Source organism: Periophthalmus magnuspinnatus, chromosome 7, assembly GCF_009829125.3.
Source record: "Periophthalmus magnuspinnatus isolate fPerMag1 chromosome 7, fPerMag1.2.pri, whole genome shotgun sequence".
NCBI lineage: Eukaryota > Metazoa > Chordata > Actinopteri > Gobiiformes > Gobiidae > Periophthalmus > Periophthalmus magnuspinnatus.
In genome coordinates, this window is record NC_047132.1 from 18153911 (window position 1) to 18175517 (window position 21607).

Here is a 21607-nt window from a genome sequence, read left to right on the forward strand (position 1 = left end):
GACATGAAAAAAAAAAATCACTTGTTTCTTCTGTTACCAGCGCTGGGCTTACCTGACCACGCCCATCTGGGGGGGCCATCACCTGGAGTACATGGCACCTGACGTCAAGTCTCTCACCTCCATGTCCCCAGGGGGTGAAGACAATAAGGTCATAATCTTTGAAAGTGTCATGTAAAAAAAATAAAACCAACTCCATCTACCAGAAAACAATTACAAGTCCCACTCACTTCCCCCACTCCAGAAGACAAAATGGATGCCAATGTTGATCGCTGGAATGCTTCATGAGTGATTGGTCAACTAGAAGAAGCAGTTTATAGCCAAAATGTCTGCCACAGGAAAAAAATATTCAAATTTGTGATCTACAACAATGAGTGAAAACAAGAGTGGAAACATCTTATCTCCAGAACAACCATCCTGAACACCAAAGTGTTTTATATCAATGAATGCCATGTCTTATACTAAAAAACTGGGCCATACAAAATTCAATTTGCCAAAATGTAATCAGTATTTGGAGACAGAATTTTGAGCCATCTATGCAAAAAGAGTCCAGAGGGAACAAGTAATCATGACATTTTAGCCACATTTTAATTACATTGAAGATTGAAGTGTTAAACTTTGAAACTTTGAGGTGAATATTCTGAAAAATGTGGGCTTTTTTTTCCTAAACAATTTGCATTTAAAAAAAAAAAAAAAATTAAAAATCAGTGTTTTCTCCAAAAGGTGTAGACATTTAAGCTGTAGAACAAAAATTTCAGCGACCTTGTTTTAAGAAGGATTACACATGTGGATTTGAAGAGAAATTTTGAAACTGAATCTACAGTGGACACAAGGATAAATGACTCTTTATTGAGACATTTTTGAGCCATATTTTGGAATCAACAAAACCAAAAGGGAAAACTATCCTCAGATTTTCATTCATTATTCCACTATAGAACAAAATGGAGGTAATTGACCTCCATTAATGATAGTGCAATGTTTTTTCCCTTTGAACAATGATGCTTAAGGGTACTACTTGCCCTAGTCTGTATATAAAATCAGGAAAAAGAGAAGAATGAAGCCACAAAGTATGAACAATAGTAATACATTATTTTATCAATCTTTATTTCAATCTTTATCAGTATTTTCAATTTTTTTTTATTTCATTTTATTTTTTGACTTTTATGCACTACTGTACATTGTCATTCAGTCGATACTAGTTTGTACTAATTCATATTTAGTTGACTCCTATGCCATCAATATACATTCAGCACAATACAATTCCTCATTATATATTTTGCAGATTTTTCCTTTTCTTTTGAAAATGAATTAAAGTGGTTTATACTATGTATGTGCAATAGCTAATAGTACTGCTGGCTGAATCCAGTGTACATTGTTATTTATATACAGACTAGAGTAAGTTTTCTGGAGTGGGAAATGTATTATATTTTTGTACACGTCTGAACTAAATATAAGGGATGCCATTATTCACGGAAATGAAACTATCTGGGTGATTCTGGCTGCCTCCTCTCTTTCTGCAGAGGACAGACAGTTTTATTGGTATTTAAGTAATCTTTGCTGTTTAAATGGTTAAATGTCAAGCACCTTTCCACCGAATAAATCTGATTCAAGTGTAGAAGGTCCAAACCATAGAGACCAAACACTAAAATGCCATTTGAACACTCTTATTGGCATAATTGTGTTTCATAAAGATTCACAAGATCCTTTAATTGGAGCCAATCAAATCAGTTTGTCATGTTTGGTCAGTCAGCACGATGACTTACACTAAACAGGCTATGTATAAATATGAAGCACACAGCTCACATATTTCAGTCATGGGGGTGATGATAAACCTACAGAACAAAATTACGTGAGTTGGTCACTATACCACCACAGTCCACTCTTCAGTTTAGTTGAATTGACATTAAGGACGCTCTGAAATAATTTACTCACTGTAACTGTAGGCCCCATGTCTGACTGGGCTGTATTTGGTGGAAGTCGGTTCTGGTTCTGCACTTTTACTGTTGGTCGATTATAGTGCCAAATTCGGCTCAAGGTGCCAACACCACATCTACCATTTTATTTTTCACCGAGTCACCTCCACAAACATTCATGGTCCCAAAGAGAACATGGGACGTGAGCAGCTGGCTAATGGAGAGTTTACTGGAGCTCAAAGTATTTTATTTTTATGAATAAAATACTTTTGTACAAATTTTAAAAAGAAAAGTACTTATCATATTTTTTTTGAAATATCATTACATTTTTACCCAGTTTTCCTAAAATCTTTGTTTGTGACTCGGTGAAATCCTAGCGCTGCCTTATGCCATTGTCTCAACTCTTGAGCCTGGATAGGTTTCAGAAGTTTTGACTGATCACAAATCTGGTCTCTTGTTTTACCTAATCAACTCAACTTTGTTCTCCACCAATCAGAATCCAGTAACCTCCATGATTTGAATGTACCATGTACAAATCTATTTGATATCTCTCATGCATTTGCACATTGTTGTAAAATAATATGGCACTTTGAAACAGTTTGTTTTACATGTGGAAAATGACAGAGATTTATTTTAAGTATATTGCTATCTAAGTGTTATTCTATATTTGATGCAGTATGTAATTATGTTGAAGGGAAGGCTTACTTTCAGCTGAACGTTGGCTTCAGATGACGCACATTGAGTAGACTGGATTTTTGCAAAGTTCTACCAAATCAGTCTGCTTAAGTTTAAAAGGTTAAATAATCAGTCATTTCTCAGTGTTAAGATGTAAGTTTCTAATGGGTCCATGTCACTCAAGTGTGCGCAGTCTGTGGGAACGAGCAGCAGGCGGTGGGATACTGGGAGTTTGCTGCGATGCAGTGATGAGGCTGAATGTGTGGCTGACACACTCAAAGGGAGTGTTTGACTTTTTTAATTCCTCTTTTACAAAGTGCTCAAGAGTTTGAATGAAATAGTTGTAGATTATTTTAATTTTTTTTTTTTTTTCTTAAACCTCACCACCATCAGCATTACTTTATACACAATACTATAAGCATCAGTAACTTAACATTTAGGGATTCTCTTTATAGATTTGAAATATTTATAGATTGTCTATACAAGAAAACACAGACTAGTGAATCAAAATACACAAAGCAATTTATAACAATTAATCTATATGTATGTATCTACACATGTATAAAATATAAACTAAAACATTCATAAAATATACAGTAATGCATTTTCTAATCTTTTGAAATTATGGAACTAAATCTATTTAAATGTTTTAAAACAAAGTTGTAAATGATGCACACATAGACTTCTAAATTTAGGTGATTCTCAGACCTAATCAGTGCCACTAATCGTCTTACTCACGTTTTCTAGACTTTCCTTGAGATGTAGACACCTTTAGTTCTTGTAAATTAATGTGTTTTTAAGTGAAATTGATTTGGATTGAAGCCTGTGAGGGTTGAAAGATTAAACTATCTTCAGAATATGCAGCCATTAACATTTAAGATTGTAATTAAGTGTACATTCACAATTTAATACAGATATAATTTTGTCTTGTGCTTTTCACCAAAAATCTGTACAATTATCGTATCTTTGAACTGAAAGTGTTCTTGGCACTTAAATATAGAAAACATGGTCAGATATCAAATTAACATTTTTTTGGCTTTGGATAAGAATTTGAGCAATGTTATTTTGTTGAGTTTTGGTTCAAAGATCCGGTTAAACTGGAACAAAGAATTTACTGTAATCGTCTAAATGTGAAAAAGTCTTCCATGAGCTGTTTGTGCATTGTAGTTTCATCTGTAAAAATCAGGACTCAGCGCTTTTACATCACAAGCTGAAAATAAAAGATTTAAAGTCAAAGCAGTACATAGGAATCCAAGAGAAATGTTCAGGTCACATGAGATAAGTGTGGGATTCAAACTGAAAAGAACTACAAATATGGTGTACTATGGCTTTCATGTCGAGTCCTGATTATGTCATCATTGACCTCTGACCCCTTGAGGGCCTCCATTTTGTGTGCAACTGTGATAACCTCAGACTAAAACATGCAATAAACTAACCTCGAAACAAACTGCCTCCTTTATGTACTCTGAACAAATGTTTACGTTTGATTCATAAATCTGCCCATTTGAGAAATACTTAGATACACATCAACAGCCATAAGTTAAAGCAATAAAACAACAGGCATGCAACAAACTTGCCTGTTTCCTTGGTGATGTTATTGCTTTGCTGGAATGTTCCATAGCATGGCATCAAACTTGTCCATCTCCATGGAGCCAAGCAGATGACACCACTAAGTTACAAGTCAGATCTGTGGAGCGGTAACCCAACTCACAATAAGGATGCATGTTTTTTCACAGCTGTCATTAAATAAGGGTGGATGGATAAGTTTAATGCCATAGTGTGAAACATTTAGGGCAAAACAAGAACAATAACACAAACCTTAAAATGTGTGTAAAGTGTGCAATGACGTTTAAACTCCTTAAATAAGGAGACAACAAAGATAAGCTCAGGTTTAAACCGCTGACTTTCTGGTTGGTGGGTAAATACTACCCACTGTCTGAACTGGTTTTGGGCTCATCTCTGGTCTTGGTTTAATTTTAGCTCAGCCTTGTTGCAGCTGTTGGTCCAGAGTAGGTCTACAGTTTCAGATCTGTGAGCCAAGAACCTACACTTTCAGGATTCTCAATAAAAGACAATTACAAAGTTTAGGAGTTTTGTTATATTTCAAATTAAGAAAAAACAAAATGCAAGAATGATGGGGTGAACCAGGTTTAAACAGAATAAACCTGAACAGTGAACGCAAAACAATTTTGCTTAGTTAACTTGCTCAAAACATTACCTTGACCAAATAATTTCATGCATTTATTTAAAGGTCCTATATTATGCTAAACCAGTGCTTCTCAATTATTTTCTATCATGCCCCCCTATAAAGAAGAAAAAAATTCGCACCCCCCCCCCCCCCCCACGAAAAAATATCAAAATAATACATTAAAATTAAATAAATATCAAATTAAAACAAGTAATTTAGCAATTTGGTACGACACCTTACATGATGCTCAGTGCTTGCTGCTTTAAGTGACATTCACAAAGTGGATGATTGTTGTTAATATTTGACACGTTTACGCTGAAAAACTCCAGCGTCTTATCAGCGTGACTAAAGTGTAATGAGGCGTCTTATTTGTCTTCACACTGTCCACTGTCACAGCAGACACCGGTCTGTCCTCGTGTCCCACCGGAGTCACGGTGAAGCCAAGCGCTAAATACTCTTCATCAGACTGCCTCGTCTTATTTTTCGGGTGACTTTACCTCCGTCTATCTCCGCCTTTCTTTTCATCCCTGTTAAAATGTTTTCCAGTGTCTCTTTAGCAAAAGTGTTTCTTGTTCACTGCCCTGTGTCACAATCTGTTCGTTCTCTCCTGCTCTTTGCTGTGCGCGCGCTGCGTACAGTACTACAGTGTCATACGCGGAGTCATACGCGCCCACCCAGGGGGGCGCGCCCCACTATTTGAGAACCACTGTGCTAAACTGACTCTTGTGTGCTTTTAGCCATGTTAGAATGTCCTCAAAAACATACCTGGAAGTGTGTTTTGTTTTATTCTCACATGTTTGAGTAAGCCTTTATTATTAATCTGTCTACAAATCTGTCTCCAAAGCTCAAAATATTCTGTTCCACAATAGTTTAACAACTACATTTTACCTTTTGCTTAGTAGAGTTCAACCCCGGAACTGGCAATCATCCAAATGATTTTAGTATAGGTGAATGCGTTTAAAAACACAGAGGAGCACTTCCTGTATTACATCATCACAAGGTGGAACATTATAACATGGGTCAGAAAATAGCATAATATAGGCCTTTCAAAGTCTTAAAACTCTTCAAATTCAGATTTATAGTAAACCATTTTGAATTCAAGACAAAATCTGTAAAAGCCACAATGCTTTTAAACAGCTTTTATTTCATTTGAAAACAGTGTTTAACAGTGGAATGAAACATGATGCACTAAACTCAATTTACATACAGTACACCATTTTACCATGCTTAGAACCAAACCAAATGTGAAAAGAACCATCTGAAGAGAATTCAATTCAGTCTTTGGTCTTTCAACATGGGAAAGATTACATGCAATCCTTTCAGGTTTAAAGTTCACTCAAATATTGGGAGTCCTTTTAGGAGGAGAAAACATTGGATATGGATAAGAGCGAAAAGATGTAATTTCTGGAATCTTAAAATTTAACAGTCAAACAAAATACAAATTAAACATTAAAACAAGTGACATTCTTTGGAATGAGTGAAGTAAATAGAAAAGTGTGACTAAGTGAGAAATGTAAAAAAAATAAAATTATCTCAACTAAAAAAACCCCAAAACATTCAGAAAACAGTAAACGTGAAGGACGTGTCACTGAACTACTCCAATTCAAACCATTACATCTGAAATAAACAAAACATTACCTAAAATAAAAATGAACCCTCAGAAAACCTCACCATCAGAGAACTGGTCCACTTCAAAAGTCTGTGATAAAAGTGGCGAATCTATTTGAGCCAATCAGAGCGCAGAGGAGCAATGACAGGTGTGGTTGTTGGGCAGAAACGCAAACACGATGAGAATGAGTATGAAGCTTCAATCAGATTTCTTGTCACCTGTCGCCTGGGGGAAAAAAAACCAAAAAAGAAAACACTTAAATTTGTTTTGAATTTGCCAGTACAATTGTAATGAGGGCTGTGAGATTAATCTCAATTAAATCAAAATCACAATTAGAATGGACACAATTTGAAAATAGCAAAGGCTGTGAAGAAAATTATGATGCTCACTGCTTAAAATTACAAACAATAAAATATCCCAGCTCTACAGGGTAAGCAGTTTTTAAGCGAACATGGTCTGAAATATGATTTTTATTAGTTTGTTATTTCATATTTCAGGGTTTTTGTCAGTTCTGGACGTGTTTACATTGGGAACTTTTAACTGAACCCTATAACAAATAAAAAATCTAAGCGTAATCAAAACAAAAAAATATATATAACAAATATAATTTATTTTTAAAATTTTAAGCATTAAGTTGGGATATCGTCTGACAGTTAAATATTTGATGCAAGAGATAAGCATAAAAATGCGATGGCTAAGAGCATAGTCAGAGTGTACCCAGTCGGTGCCCAGTCTGTACCCAGACTATATACAGTGGAGTATTTATAAAGCCGCTTCAGCACAGAGAAACCAGAGCCCTAACAGCTGCTCTGCATATACTCCACTACTGTATTTACATGTACAGGAAACATTATGCAATGTGGACCACTCGAGGAAATCAGGACGAGGAAGACAACTGTTCTATCAAACATCCAAAGGTTATTTTTATTTCTTATCTTTCCCTATGCACACATATAAGTGTATACGGCATAAAAAGCACTTCTAGATGATGCTTTAGTTAGCCGACTGTCAGTATTATCTAGTTAACACATGTGCTGCTAACAGGCCATTTCTACTGACAGATTGAGACAGTTTAAGCTGAAATCAGTCTGGTGACAGTGCATGGACTTCAACTCAAGTCTGAACTCTGAAGTATATAGAATGCTCTTTTTTTCAAGATGAACTGTGTGTTTAAAGTGTTTCAATGGATTCGCTTCCCAGCCACAAAAGTCTGATGCCTATCCTTTTTCTGTACAGGTGTCGTGTAAAATGGGGAAAATCATTTTAAAATCTGGGTTTTCGCACCAGTAATTTGCTGTGCTCCTCCAGCAGCCGGTCATACTCCACAGTCAAGTTTTCAGCCTGTTTCTTCATTGCACGAACGTCACTGTCGGACTTCTGCAGAGCTGCAAGTAACACAACATCATTAAATCTGGTTTGGACAAGTTTAAGTAAAAGTTCAATCCAGTTTAACTTAGATAAATGTTATATTTATTATATTTGTTCAGTTCAGCTCAGGTCAGTGGCACTGGTTCCAGATTGGGAACAGAGTAAACCAAAACATGATTTCACTCAGACTGGATTCATTCAAGTGCTGGCCTGCTGCCTGACCCACTCACACTCACACCTGAATGTTTGGGCATGTGCCCAGTGACTGGTTATGAAATCTAAATGTTTTTCACTGTTAAAGGACATCATTAAAAACAGACCTGGAAAAGTGTTTTATTTTCTACAACCAGTCTTCCCTCTGTAAAGCTGTTTTCTTGTTATAAACTAAATTAACAACTTACATTTTACACAATTTAGCTCTACTTTTAAGTTTGACTTAAACCAGGACACAACCAAACCTCAGTTTGTCCCTGATCTCGGTTAACTGCTAGTTCCAGGTGTAACGGTGACTGACTTGATTAGTACCTTTCTTAGAGGAGTCCAGTTCCTCTTTGAGAGTCTTCAGTTCAGATTTCAGGTTCTTGTTCTCTTCCTGGATCCCAGCAGCTTTTCCTGCCTCTGGGATCTCAATTCCCGCCTCACGCAGCTTCTACACACAAGGAAAAAGATAGCTGTTCATAAATATGCAAATAAATGAATGTTATTTGATGTCCACATACTTATTAACTTATCAGCCCAGACAACACACAAGCCTCTAGCCGATTTTACACAGTTGTAGTAAAGTATTTTAAATAACCATAGCAATAGTAGTACAGTAGTAGCAGCAGCAGGAATAGAGGTCACAGCTGCAGTCCACATGTTTTCCAAATGCTGCTGCTGATTTCCTTAGTTACTGGAACCATTTCACGGTTAAGTAGAAAAAGATGATTCCAGAAATCTGTATGAAAGTAGGTCAGTGGCTTCTGACTGTATGCTCTCAAATATACAGTACAGAGGAATGACTCCACCCGGCTGCACAGACAGGTGTGAATACCAAACACTCCTCTGACCACAACTGCTTGGAAAGTACCAGACTGGCCATAAGTAAACTCACAAACCAATCTCGTATAAATAATATGAAAAACTAAAGTCCAAATCACCTACTGTACTGCCAGTGCCACTACTATGGCTACTACTATCACCATTTCCCGTTACTGCATCTTAAACCATTTTATGATGAATATTATGGTATTATTATGACTTGAACAAGCACAGATGAGGGACATAAACATGTAAACATGAGCATTAGATGAACAGAGGATTCACTGTGAATGGAGGACCAGCCTGAGCAGATTGACAGTAGCAGTTGCGGTGCCAAGGGGCTCATAAACCATATTTTACCGCACTGAACCAAGTCCAGAGCAGAGTTAGACTCGGGTCCAGATTTAGTCCCTATAGATTTAACTGCAGTGCCATGTGAGTTTATCAGTCAGGTTAGTATTGTATGAACATATGTAGAGCCACTCTGTTCCAAATCTCACTCATAAACAGCAGCTAAAGCATTGGATTGTTAATGTACCACTATAAAAGATCTCCCCCATTGTTTGAACTATCACACTGTGTGAATTTCTCACAATTTCAATAATATTGTATTGTATGTATTCAGGTGATTTCTAATTGGTTTTAAAAACATGTTTGTCAAAGATCAAGAAATAAATGTAGGGATTTTAAAACATGCACTTCTGGTGAGGCTTCTGCCAGTTGCTTGTCTCGATGATGCCATTAACCTCTATCTCCAGGCCAAGTTAAAGGTCAGCTCTGTGCAAAAACAACTGCCCATTCACTGTTCCAGGTTTGAGATTGTCCTGTGACTTGACCAATATTAGCTCAAGATCTGGAGATGGGTCAAAAATGGCACTGAAGGACTTGTTATCAGGTGATCTGAAATGTTCGTCCAGATTATTTAGCAGAGGGTTTAGCGTGATGGCCATAAAAACATATGAGAAGTCACACATCATAAACAGCCTAAATCTGGTCTAAACTAGAACTAGTAAAAGACTTTACAAAAGAAAAATGGATAACATTATCAGAAAAAGATAAAGCATAAAGGCACAGTATGTAACCTTCTCGAGGTGGCACGTCACCTCCATGATTCCAACGTTCCAATACAACGTTAAAACCACACTTCTGAACACCATCCACGGAGTTCTTGTTTTATGCCATACTTTGGAAGATTAGAGCCAAATGAACAAGCAAGAGGAGGCCCTAGCCCAGGTCAAATAAGAACAGGCTTGATTTTATTTTTATCTTTTTTTGAGCTAAAAAGTTACATACTGTGGTTTTAACGGTATTTCTAAACCCAAAGGAGCACTAAGGATAAACATGGAAACTGGGAACAAAAATGAAAAGTGACGACAAAAGAATCATGAATCAAGAGTCTATGCATGATGCAAAGTGTTTTATGCCAGATACTTTTCCAGACACTACCCTTAAAATGTAGTAGAGTATGTCAGTGGAACAAGTTATTGGCTAGTGAAACATGTAGTAAAATATATGCATCACATCTATACAATGGTCATCTCTCGGTTCTTCTACTGAAAACACAAATATCCGGTTCTTATATAATCTTAGCTCATGGGTCAAAGGTAAAAGGAATGTGACCCCAGTTTAAAGTCACAAGTCTCCTCTACAAATAGGACTACATTAAAACTAGACCTGCGCCTCCACACTCCCAGCTGAAAGGCCTCACAGTAGGGCTACAAGATTTATTACAATCAAAGGTTTACATATCTTGTGTCTCCAGTCATGCTCTGAAATGCCTGGGATTCTTGAATTAGTTTAGCAGTTCACATTTCAGTGCTCTCTCAAATGTTAATGGTTCTGGATATGTTTGTGAGCTTAAGTGTTCACGATACCAAAACTTTACACTATTCCAATACTCAATACCTAAATGTGTAATTGAAATGTATTGTATTGAATATGAGAGTTTCCAAAGACAAAACAATATTCAATTCAAAAATATTTCTATGTGTTTAGTGCATTTTATTTGGACTGAATCGTTTTAGAATGATTTTAGTATGGATATTTGTTCAAGGAAGAGTTGTTGTACAATCACATATCCAGATACTATTTTAATACTAAAACTAGTATCAAAACTCATTTGAACAGAATCCCATTATTAACATGTTTATTGCAAATCTAACTGCAATTGGAAAAGGTGAAATCAGATATTTTTTTCCAATGTCATGTCCAACCCTACAGTAATGTTTACTAGGACAGCGTAATGCATAAAAAACATCTTTTCCCAAATAGTTGGGCATATGGTCTTGATCTATATTAGAACTACTATTACCACAGGAAATTTTATAATAGTGTATATATAGAGTGGAGTATTTTTAATAATTGTGTGAGGTCAAAACTGGTATATTGGAGTATTTATACTGGAGTATTTAGCCTTGGCCTGTATTTTTCAAAATAGTTTTGAAATGTTGGCATCCTGACAACACGACTAAATCCTGTAGCTCAAGCTTAATCGCAAATGAGTGGACTCAATTAGCAAATTGCAAAGGCTGCAATTTTTGAAGTACCGTATTTTCGTCCACAAACAAATTATTCCATTTTATTCTACATAAAAAAGTGCCAGCACTGTAGTTTAGATCTATACAAACATGGTCTAAAAAGCGATTCTTGTATTAGTTTGTTTTATCACTTTTCAGTCTTTTTGTCAATTCTTCCGGGACATGTTTAAAATGTGAACTTTGATTAGATTTGCATTTTAATTACAGGATTCTATTCCAACGCAATTATTGTCTGAATAAATAAATTAAAAAAAAATAAAAATCGTAATTCAACATTTTTCCCAAAATTGTGCAGCACTCGCTCACATCGTCTGGGAATCAGACAACCTCCTTGTTTTTTGCTAAGCATCCTGCCACTATGCCACCTAGTTACCCTCTGGGTGCATATTTCCAGGTGAAGTAATGCTTCCAGGAAGACCCTCCCGCCCATGTGCACACTCTCCTCACGTGCACACCCCTGATGTAAGTGATGCCGGTTGTAAATTGGCAGGATCACATCTCAAAGGGGAACGGGTCGTACTTTCCTCTATATTTAACTCCTGCCACTCAAACAGGACTCTCCTCAGATTGTAAATTTAAGATGATTTATTATTCATTCACTGTAAAAAGCATGATAATGCGACGAAAAGCATAACTATAAAAGGTGCACCATGTCACTTCTGAAGGTTTTAACAACCGTTTGTCTCCATGAAGACAACACTGCTTGGTCCACAGTATGACATTAAATACATCTATCCAGCATATCTGCCGCCATGGAGACAAACAGGTAATGTAGCCAGGCTTCGTTACAGGTCAGATCTGTGGAGAGGAAACCCCACTCCTAATAAGAATGTTTTTCCCAAGGTCGTTTTGTGCAATAAATACATGTGTAATTGAATAAATGCAGAACAGATAAGTTTAGCGCCATTCTGAGGAACATATCAAGCAAAATTATAACATCTCCATGGAGACAATCAGGTGCTGAACGCTTGACTAGAAAAGTTACCTAGTGCATTTTTAACTTATTCTTGTACGTGCTACTGCAAAGTCTTATGTAGATCAAGAGACAGCCTGAATGCTCAGTGTCTCTTAATCTGGGGATGTACACGATTTATAACAATTATCCTTATTGAAATATTCTATTCAATCAACAATGCTAATCGCTGTAGACCACTTTCCCAAACATAACCGCTAGAAAGGAGTCCACATCAAGGATTTATGACTATTCTGGATGCTTTGACAGCACCCCCTTTTCTTTTATCATTTAAAAAGTTGTAGGAAGGTTGAAAATACAGCATTAAGTATTTTCCAAACTTTGAATTGGCTGCCATTTCGTTCCATCATAAAAGACGAACACACTCAAATGTAGGAAATGGTGAATAGATTGTAAATAAAGCACTGGTATGTAACAGACAGTGGTGAATAAGAGTCACATGTAGCTGATGCAGAGGTTACATTTAGAACTGGCTCCATTTCATGATTCTGTTCACACCATAGTGGCATAAACCATATGCTGCCACCTATTGAAGACAGGAGGAATTACTCTTGGCATGGAATGGCAGCCAAGCTTTATGCCTGTCCCAGGACAGCTACAGCAAGAGAAGTGGCTTTTTAGCAATAGAAACACTAAATCCCTAAAGAAATAGATATGCTTTATGCCATACTGTGGAACATTTCAGGCAAAGTAATCTCCAAGGAAACAAATGATTGTCGGCCAGGTGCTGTCACAAATGTGTTCAAACTGCACATTACAAACCACTCCATCAGCAAGACTGAAATATGACCTGATTACCCAATACAAGAAAGTCATTAAGTTAACACACATTTGTAGAACAATTTACTGTGTCTCAATCTTTTCACAGGACACTCATGAATTCTAGTTAAGAAAAAACAGAGCAATGCTGCTCCCTACAGGAAACAGAGGAGCTGCAGCGTACTATATGAATCTGTTCACAGTAGACTGACACTAAACACAAACATGTACACACAAAGCAGTGCTGCCACCTGCTGTGGTTAGAGAGGATTACAGCCTAACAAGTAGGGCTGAGAAATTACAAAAAAAATTCAGACTATAAGGTGACTTTTTTCCCCCAAACCCTGTGGCTTGTACAACGGTGCGGCCAATTTATGGATTTTTACTGGCTAACGGCCAACAAGGGGCACCCTCTACCAGTAAATGCAAAAGTGAGACAGACGTGGGGAAAGATTATGCACTGAAGAATACACAAGTTTTGATTTTGAACTGTTATTTTGTGCATCATGCACACACCCTCAAACCTGTAAATCTGTGGCTTATAGTCAGGTGCGGCTTATAGATTCAATTTTAGCTGATGCTGCTTATATTCAGGTGTGCTCTATAGTCTGAAATTTACAGATTGTATTGCAAGTATTAAAGCAGTTTTTACCTTCAAATCCATTCGCTTAAGATGCAAAAAAAAATACATGGAGAAACATTAAACCCACAAAACAATCAACAGAAACATGCTTTATGTATCAGTTTACCCTTGATACATTGCTTCATTCAGGTCTTGTAAACATAAATCTGTAATACTATGCAACCCTGTGGTGTGTCTTACCTCCTGCAGAAGCTCATTCTCGTCCATAAACTTCTTGGCTGCAGAGCTTGCTCCTTCGGCCTGTTTCTGAAAAGCCTCGTTGGACGCCATCAGAGTGGCCTGCTGGGACAGTAGGGTGGCCAGTCTACGGAGCAACCTGGAGAGAAACAGTGCTTCTTTAATACTGTATATTGATCTTGCCTAGATGTTTAGACCTGATTTTGACCTATGAAACTTTTCTGGTGGACTGTCTGTGCCTGCTCGTCTCCCTTGTGAAGTTATCAATTGGTCTAGAATGTTACAGTATGGTATTAAATTTACACAGCTTTTATTCAATTAAAAGCATCTTGGAAAACATGCATCATTACCAAGAAAGCATCATTCACGTGTCATATTGAAGACAGATATAAAATGCCAAACTGTGGAACATTACAGGCAAAGCAATATCTCCATAGAAACTAGCAAGTAGTGTACAGTCTGCCAAAAAAGTTGCAGTCATAGTGCACCTTGATGTGAAATCATGACCAATGACCAGCATGTAGTTTGTTGTATCATACTTTGATACAGCGCTAGGCTCAAACACAGATTCAGCTTCCCACCATTCCTCCTATTGGGTCAGGTTGCCTCCATCATGCTCTGAGTGTTATGTCAGGGCTATGTACACTGTTTGCTGTACTGTACTGGCTGTCAAACACACAGGGTCTTTCTGGCCCTGACCCACTGACATAACAGAGTCCAATTACACCACTGTCTCACACACATGTAGTATCCTCCACCTTACTGTACAAGGAGGCTCAATGGCAGACAGTCCATACACATCCCCGAGGACACAGGGCATTTCTGACCCCATTCCTCTGCACTGGAATATTAGACGGGTTTTGTTACTGCAAGTGAGAATGTGGTGAAGTGATGCTCATATATTTAGATCCTATATGGTGAAGACAGCTGATGACAGACTGGACGGAGCACTATGGACAAGTCTGGACATGCAGAAAGGACAGAGCTCATACCAAATAGTGAGAATAAAAATATAGTTTTATGACTGGATACATAAAATCTTGAATGCAAGAGCATATGACAAGTGAATATGGAATGGTACCTGTTGTAAATATTCTATATAGTTTTACATCAGTTAAGTGGCAGTTTGTGGAAAAAATGTTGACCAGAAATGTTCTAAAATAGAAGTAGCAGTGAGTTCTAAAAAATTACCACTACCACGGAAAATTCCATCCAAAATGCAGGGACAATTTATGAGCAATCCAATTAGGAATCGGATTAAACACTAATTTAACAAAATAATGTGTTGTGTAAATTACAAAATAATTACAATATGTTTTAGTAAATTCTTAAATCTTAAATGTGATGTTAGGTTTTAATGAAAAGAGGTAAACCAACCGGTCTAATGCACTTAAAATATTTTAGAACTTTTAGTATGTGTGAAGACAGGACAGACTTGAAATACTGTGGTTTACATTTGCCATTCTACTAACTAACTGCGGAGTTCATTCACAGCCACACATAACTGCAAGACTGACAGGGTAGTTATAATACTTTTTTAATTTGAGATTATGCCAGCAATTTTTTTGTTTTTTAAACAATTTTCTGAAGCAAAGTCTGAACCTGTCTTCTGCCAACAGTGATTCAAAGAGGTTTTTAGGTCACCCAAACTATCCAGCTAACAGTGTATTGCTAGGACTGATGATCACTGACACCAATACAGACTTATTCAGAGTCAATTTACTTAAGTGTTAAAAAGTCCTGGGTTTGTGTCTTCAGATAACATCACATTCTCATTTAATAAAGATGAGGCCAGTGCTATTATTTTTTTTGGCACCAATTAAAAAAAAAATATGACAGGCAAGTTTTGTGCACATCTTCAGGAAAGATTTAGAAAAATGGGCAATATGTTTAGCCTTCTTTATCATTAGATAGTTTAAATACATAGTGGGGCTGCACAATTTGGGAAAAATCTCATTTCTGACAAGCACTGTGATTAGACTTGCAATTTAAGTTTGGTAATGGTTTCTGTTCAAAGTTCACACTTTAAAAGCCTCCAGGAGAATTGACAATATGATTGAAATATGAACTGAAAAAAGTAATCATAATTGGCGCACTGAATTGGAAATTTAAAATTCATGAATCCAGAAGAGGTATCAGATCTGGGGAAGTCTCTGTTTGACCCCCTCCCCTTTAGCACAGTCAGATCCTTTACAAATGGTGACAATATTTGTGGAAAGCAGTGGGTAGAGTGTGCGAGTGAATGATTAAGAGGCAGGTGGATGGAGTGATTGCTGACAGAACACATTCTACAGCTCCAGTAAGACCAGCAACTCCCAGCCCATTCACAACAGGAGAGAGAGAGAAGGGTCCTGGTGAATGGATTAAAGGAGAAAAGACAGCCCAGCTGCTGTGGTTTCAGTATGAGATGACAGAACACATTTCACCACTCTTTCATCAGAGACACTGGATACAGAGGAACAGGAGGCCTGAAGGGACAGCTGATGGGCTCATGACTGTGACTCACTGATGCAGGTCAGAGAGAGAGACGGCTCCCTCTAAATGACACTGAGGAGAACGACAGTACAGGGAGACCCAAGATTGTATATGATCAGCTCATTTCAAACTTTTGTACTGTAAAGAAGAACATTTTTAATTTTTGACAGAAAACTCAACTGAAGTTTCTGTTAAAGAGCAATCACTTTTCTCCCAACTGCACTCAGTGATTTGAGCAGTGCCCTCTGGGGTAATTTCGCATTCATAGAATACGGAATAAGAGTAATAATAATAATAATAATAATAATAATAATAATAATAATAACTAATTCCCATCTGCCACAAGCAAATGGGAAAGGTTTGATCAATTGTAACTGAAATTGGTCACTGAAAATGTATCTGTAAATGAATTTCTATTGATCTAAAGATAACAAAATCCCAGGATAAATCATGATCCTTCTGGTACAACACATAATTTGCGTCTCATAAAGGTGGGGTTGTGTGACTGCTGTAGTGTATGCTGCTATTGACTTTACTCACAGACACAGTAGTAAGGCGAACCCTGCGATGTACTCATTCCTCTGGGCTCGGAAAAGCTTCATGTGGATGTGCTCAATAGCCGTGGGATTGTTGGTGAGATCCACTTTCTCTGTGACACTGTATTTCCTCACTTCTCTGAATGCATCTAAGAAGAAATACATGCTTATTTTACGCCACATATTTTGCTGTTTCACCAGGATTTTACGTTGGATCTTTGCTTAATAACATCCATCCATCCATTTTCTTCTGCTTATCCGGGGCCGGGTCGCGGGGGCAGCAGTCTAAGCAGGGACTCCCAGACTTCCCTCACCCCGGACACGTCCTCCAGCTCCTCCGGTGGGACCCCAAGGCATTCCCAGGCCAGCCGAGAGACATAGTCCCTCCAGCGTGTCCTGGGTCTTCCATCGGGGCCTCCTCCCAGTGGGACATGCCCAGAACACCTCCCTAGGGAGGCGTCCAGGAGGCATCCTGAGCAGATGCCCGAGCCACCTCAACTGGTTCCTCTGAACGTGTAGGAGCAGCGGCTCTACTCCGAGCTCCTCCCGTGTGACCGAGCTCCTCACCCTATCCCTAAGGGTGCGCCCGGCCACCCTGCGAAGGAAACCCATTTCAGCCGCTTGTATCCGCGACCTTGTCCTTTCAGTCATTACCCAGAGCTCATGACCATAGGCACACTAAACACTAAAATTATATTTCAGATTTGGCTTTAATGTCTAGCATCTCAGCTGTCACCTAAACAAATTGTATACATTGTAGCTGTGGCATAGTTGCTGTCTGATCCATCAGGTAGGGCTTACAAACACAGGATAAGGAACAAAAGAATGAAGAAGACTCACCGATGAGAAGGAAGACTAAGATGGCGATGGCCACCATGAACCAGGTGTTTCCATAGAGAGCAATGGTCTGCACTAGACGAGACTTGAAGATCTTACTCCATCTAAACCAACAGATAGAGTTTACAAGGAGACAACATGCTTATGTCTACTAACCTCTGCTCTGGAACCAGATAAGTACATGTACATGTAGTTGTACATTTATGTACATTTTAAATGTTGTACAGAATAGTATTAATTGAGGTTAAGGTACACTTTATTTTGCTCATAGGGAAATTTGTCCTCTGCATTTGATCCTGAGTCAGAAGTAGTGCAGGCACCCATCTGCGGACCTTGAGCTAGGCTTAGTCAGGACTACCTCACCTGAAGGATTTTACCTATTGTGCATGTTTTGGGTTAATGGGAGAAGTGCCTATTAACCTAAAACATGGGTTAATGGGCACTTCCGTGTTCCTCTCTGTATCTGCCAACCCTGATACAGAGAGGAACATGAAAGGTCCACACAGAAAAATCTGGCTGGCCCGGGAGTTCAAACAACAACCTCTTACTGTGAGGCAACAGTAATGGCCACACATATTTTAATCCGGACATTTTTAAACAGCTTGATCCAAACTAGTTTTATACCAGTGAGCCTAAACCTTTTATGTTAAACTGGTACCACATGTTCCTGGTGACTATTTTAAAAGTTGAATTCAAATGTGTTAAACCCTTAAAGTCAAAGGAGGGCTGTGATTGTGTCCTTAGAGCACAGTGTGTGGGCGATAAGGATTTCTCTGTTTGAGATACCACAGCAGATAATTTAATTTACTCCACAGGTCACACACATGCATTTAACTACATTTACTATTTACAGACCAGGCAGAAGAAAGAGCTATGTGTCCAAGGAAAAATAGTTAATCCTGTCAAGTCCTGTTTTGTTTTGTTTTTTAAACTAGAGTGTCCCAATTTGTGGTTGTGATCCAGCTGCACTGTTTTTCTTCAGACAAGGTCCTTTACCTTTTGGGGGAGATGAATGGAATGCACAAAAGCAGAACTAAAAATACTTCGACATAAAGAAATGTAGCCACAGCTGTCCACTGGAGACTCATCTTTGCACCTGGAGGAAGATATAAAATATTAAATTAATGATTGTCAAAGGTTTATCAGTTCCATGACATGATTCATTTGCCATCCTTCACTTTAAAAAGGTAAACTATTTCATACAGACTTGCGAAATGGTTGCGATGCTCAAAGTCACTCCTACAAGAGGGTGACATACTCTAAATGGGAACTACAGTTTATTGGCGTGAGAGAATAGGGTGCATTGTAAAAAATAAAAAGGTTTCTCTGAGCAGCAGCACCAAATTCTCAGGGCTAAAGGGGGTGTGGCAGCGTCAAAAATCGGCGCCTTTCTACTAAACTGCGTCTAATCAGTCTATTCTGTGAGTAGCTACGTGTGACCCAACTTTTTAGCCGACCAAAGCCGCTGATCTTAGTTAGAAATAAATCCGCGTTAACTTGGAGCTCAAATTTCTGCCAAATCATTTCTGTTGTAGGCCAATGACAACACAGAATTCAGAAATACCAACTTCATCCATCGATCAAACACTAAAAATAATTATTAATGAAAGTTACGTTATAAACATTTGCCTTGAAGTGCATTTAATCGAGAAAATGCAAGGTAAATAGTTAACTTCTGATGTGTTTTCAAAAAGCTGTTACAAAAGCAGCTTAGCCTGTAGCTTCGTTTTGGCAGTTTAAGTTAATATGATATCAAAGTATTTTCTTGCCGTAAAAATGTTGGACTGACCTGCAAATTTCACAGAAATAAAGACGAAATCATGCACCGACAGCTGCTCGTTGTTTGACGCCTCTGATCAACGCGTTAGCCTTTAGCTTAGCCCTGAGTTTATAAACACTTCCGGGGTACGTCATTAATGCCAGCTCATCCTGACACACAATTGGACAGGAGTTGATAAGCGTATTGCGTCAGATTCCCAGTGGGATCTGGCAACTTTGCTGCAATGTATCTTTGAACAGTGATTATATTTACTTTGTATGTAATAAAATCTATAATATATACACTGTTTCTCAAATCAATAATATTTTTTATGACCTTCATTGAAAAACAATAAATATCATTCCCCTTTCTATGGACCCAAGCATCACACATTTCCCTCAGTTATAGCACATTAGATAATAATGTATCCATATAATTAATTAATCTATAGTGCATTAGGTAAGAATGTATCCATATACTTAATGAGAATGACAAACGCTACTGAAAGTCAAGAAAAAAGAAACTCAAAAAGGTTATTTCAATTACTCCTCACTTTCTGCCACGAGAGGGAGACAAAGATTGACATTCAGCTGAAGTCGCAGCTTTGATCAAAGATGAGTAGTCAAAAAATGTATTTAAGTAAAAGCAACGTTACTTCAAAATAGGATTACTCAAGTAAATGTACCAAGCAGTAGTTCAAGAAATTACTGAAGTAAGAGTACAGTATTTGGGAAAACTATTACACAGGAAGATTAGGCTTTAATAATTGTAACAATAACATGACATGTCATGACATTAGATTTAATGTTAATGATACAACCTCATACCACAAAAACTGGTAAACCACACAAATTTGAAAAATTACATCAAATCTAAAATATTTAAATAATTTAGGTCTAATATTTTCAACATAAAACTAGATTTAGGCTCAATGGGAAGAGTAAAAATGTCTATTCAAGTAAATGTACTGCTTAAAACAAAATATTACTTTTTTGTCTTAATATTTATAATAGTTGCTTTAATATTAAGTATGAGCAAAAGTATGTAGTTTGGAAACTACTCCAAGAAGATAAGCTAAATCTTGTTATTCGGTTATTCATTTAATTTGAACCTTATTTCTTGTAATGCCAGAATATAAAGTTTTATTGTAATATACACCAAAACAGCTCAACACAACAACAATAACAACAACTCAACTCAACCACATTATTGGCTATAAATCATTTTGGACTTTTAATTCAAACTTTAATTATAGCCTAGTCAATGCATTCCAACAATAAAATATGTTATTCCTCTGTCCCCCATTTCACAGTCTCCTCTCACTCCCTTTCCCCCCTGTTGTCTGTCTCTCTGTCCTATCCTAAATCCCATAACGAACCATTAAAAACTGTTTGTGGCTGGGCAGAATTCAATGTAACCCAGCAGAAAGCCACCTGATTGGACCAGACATTTTACAATTCAGCCAATCATAGTAAAGAGAGGAGAGGATCGTTTTTTAAAAGATCAACAATCACTTAACCTAATGAAAGAGTGAGAGATGGACCGTTTTAAATCATTCAGCAGACAGTACAATCTTACATAGATATTCATTTTTACTTGTTTTTCTTATTTGGCAAAAATGCATAAAACTAGGTCACTGAACTAGGTTGTTCAGGGCAAGTGTTTTTTTGTGGATTAATTTTGTGATCATCTTTATTCTGGATAAGTAATGGCAAGGCTGGAGAATCTAAAACTCATATAGAGATTGGATATGAAAGTATATATATATATATATATATATATATATATATATATATATATATATATATATATATATATATATATATATATATATATATATATATATATATATATATATATATATATATATATATATATATATATATATATATATATATATTTTGTCAGCTCTGATATTTTAAGTGCTGTATTGTACACCCTGTCGCAGGCCCATACGAGGTAGGCTTCCTAAAGTCAGGATCATCCCCTACAATTATAGGGTTCTATGTGCAGTCTGGACTGGGTAGGTCTGAGATATTAAGGTTTAAACTTCTGACCACCCATATACAATACAACAGAGAAATGGGCTTTTGCTAAGCCTAAATACACCTAACAAAATCTGGATACAGTGTAAAAGATAT

At 37.3% G+C, this 21607-nt stretch overlaps 2 protein-coding genes across 2 annotated transcripts in view; one reads left to right on the plus strand and one right to left on the minus strand.

Annotated features, from left to right (window-relative positions):
* Positions 1-4032, plus strand: part of slc6a8 (solute carrier family 6 member 8) — a 29073-nt gene extending 25041 nt beyond the window's left edge. Inside the window, exon 13 of the mRNA XM_033970143.2 lies at positions 41-4032. Coding sequence (XP_033826034.1) covers positions 41-175 — 135 coding nt within the window. The 3' untranslated portion in view covers positions 176-4032. The remainder of the gene's footprint in view (positions 1-40) is intronic.
* Positions 4033-6489: 2457 nt separating this feature from the next.
* bcap31 (B cell receptor associated protein 31) lies at positions 6490-19638 on the minus strand. Its single transcript, XM_033970155.2, has 8 exons — positions 19497-19638; positions 18704-18803; positions 17711-17811; positions 16875-17019; positions 13863-13998; positions 8276-8399; positions 7667-7767; positions 6490-6607 (listed from the first exon to the last, which is right to left on the minus strand). The coding sequence occupies exons 2-8, from the start codon at positions 18793-18795 to the stop codon at positions 6581-6583; spliced, it is 726 nt and encodes a 241-aa protein (XP_033826046.1). The 5' UTR covers positions 18796-18803; positions 19497-19638; the 3' UTR covers positions 6490-6580.
* Positions 19639-21607: the final 1969 nt, after the last annotated feature.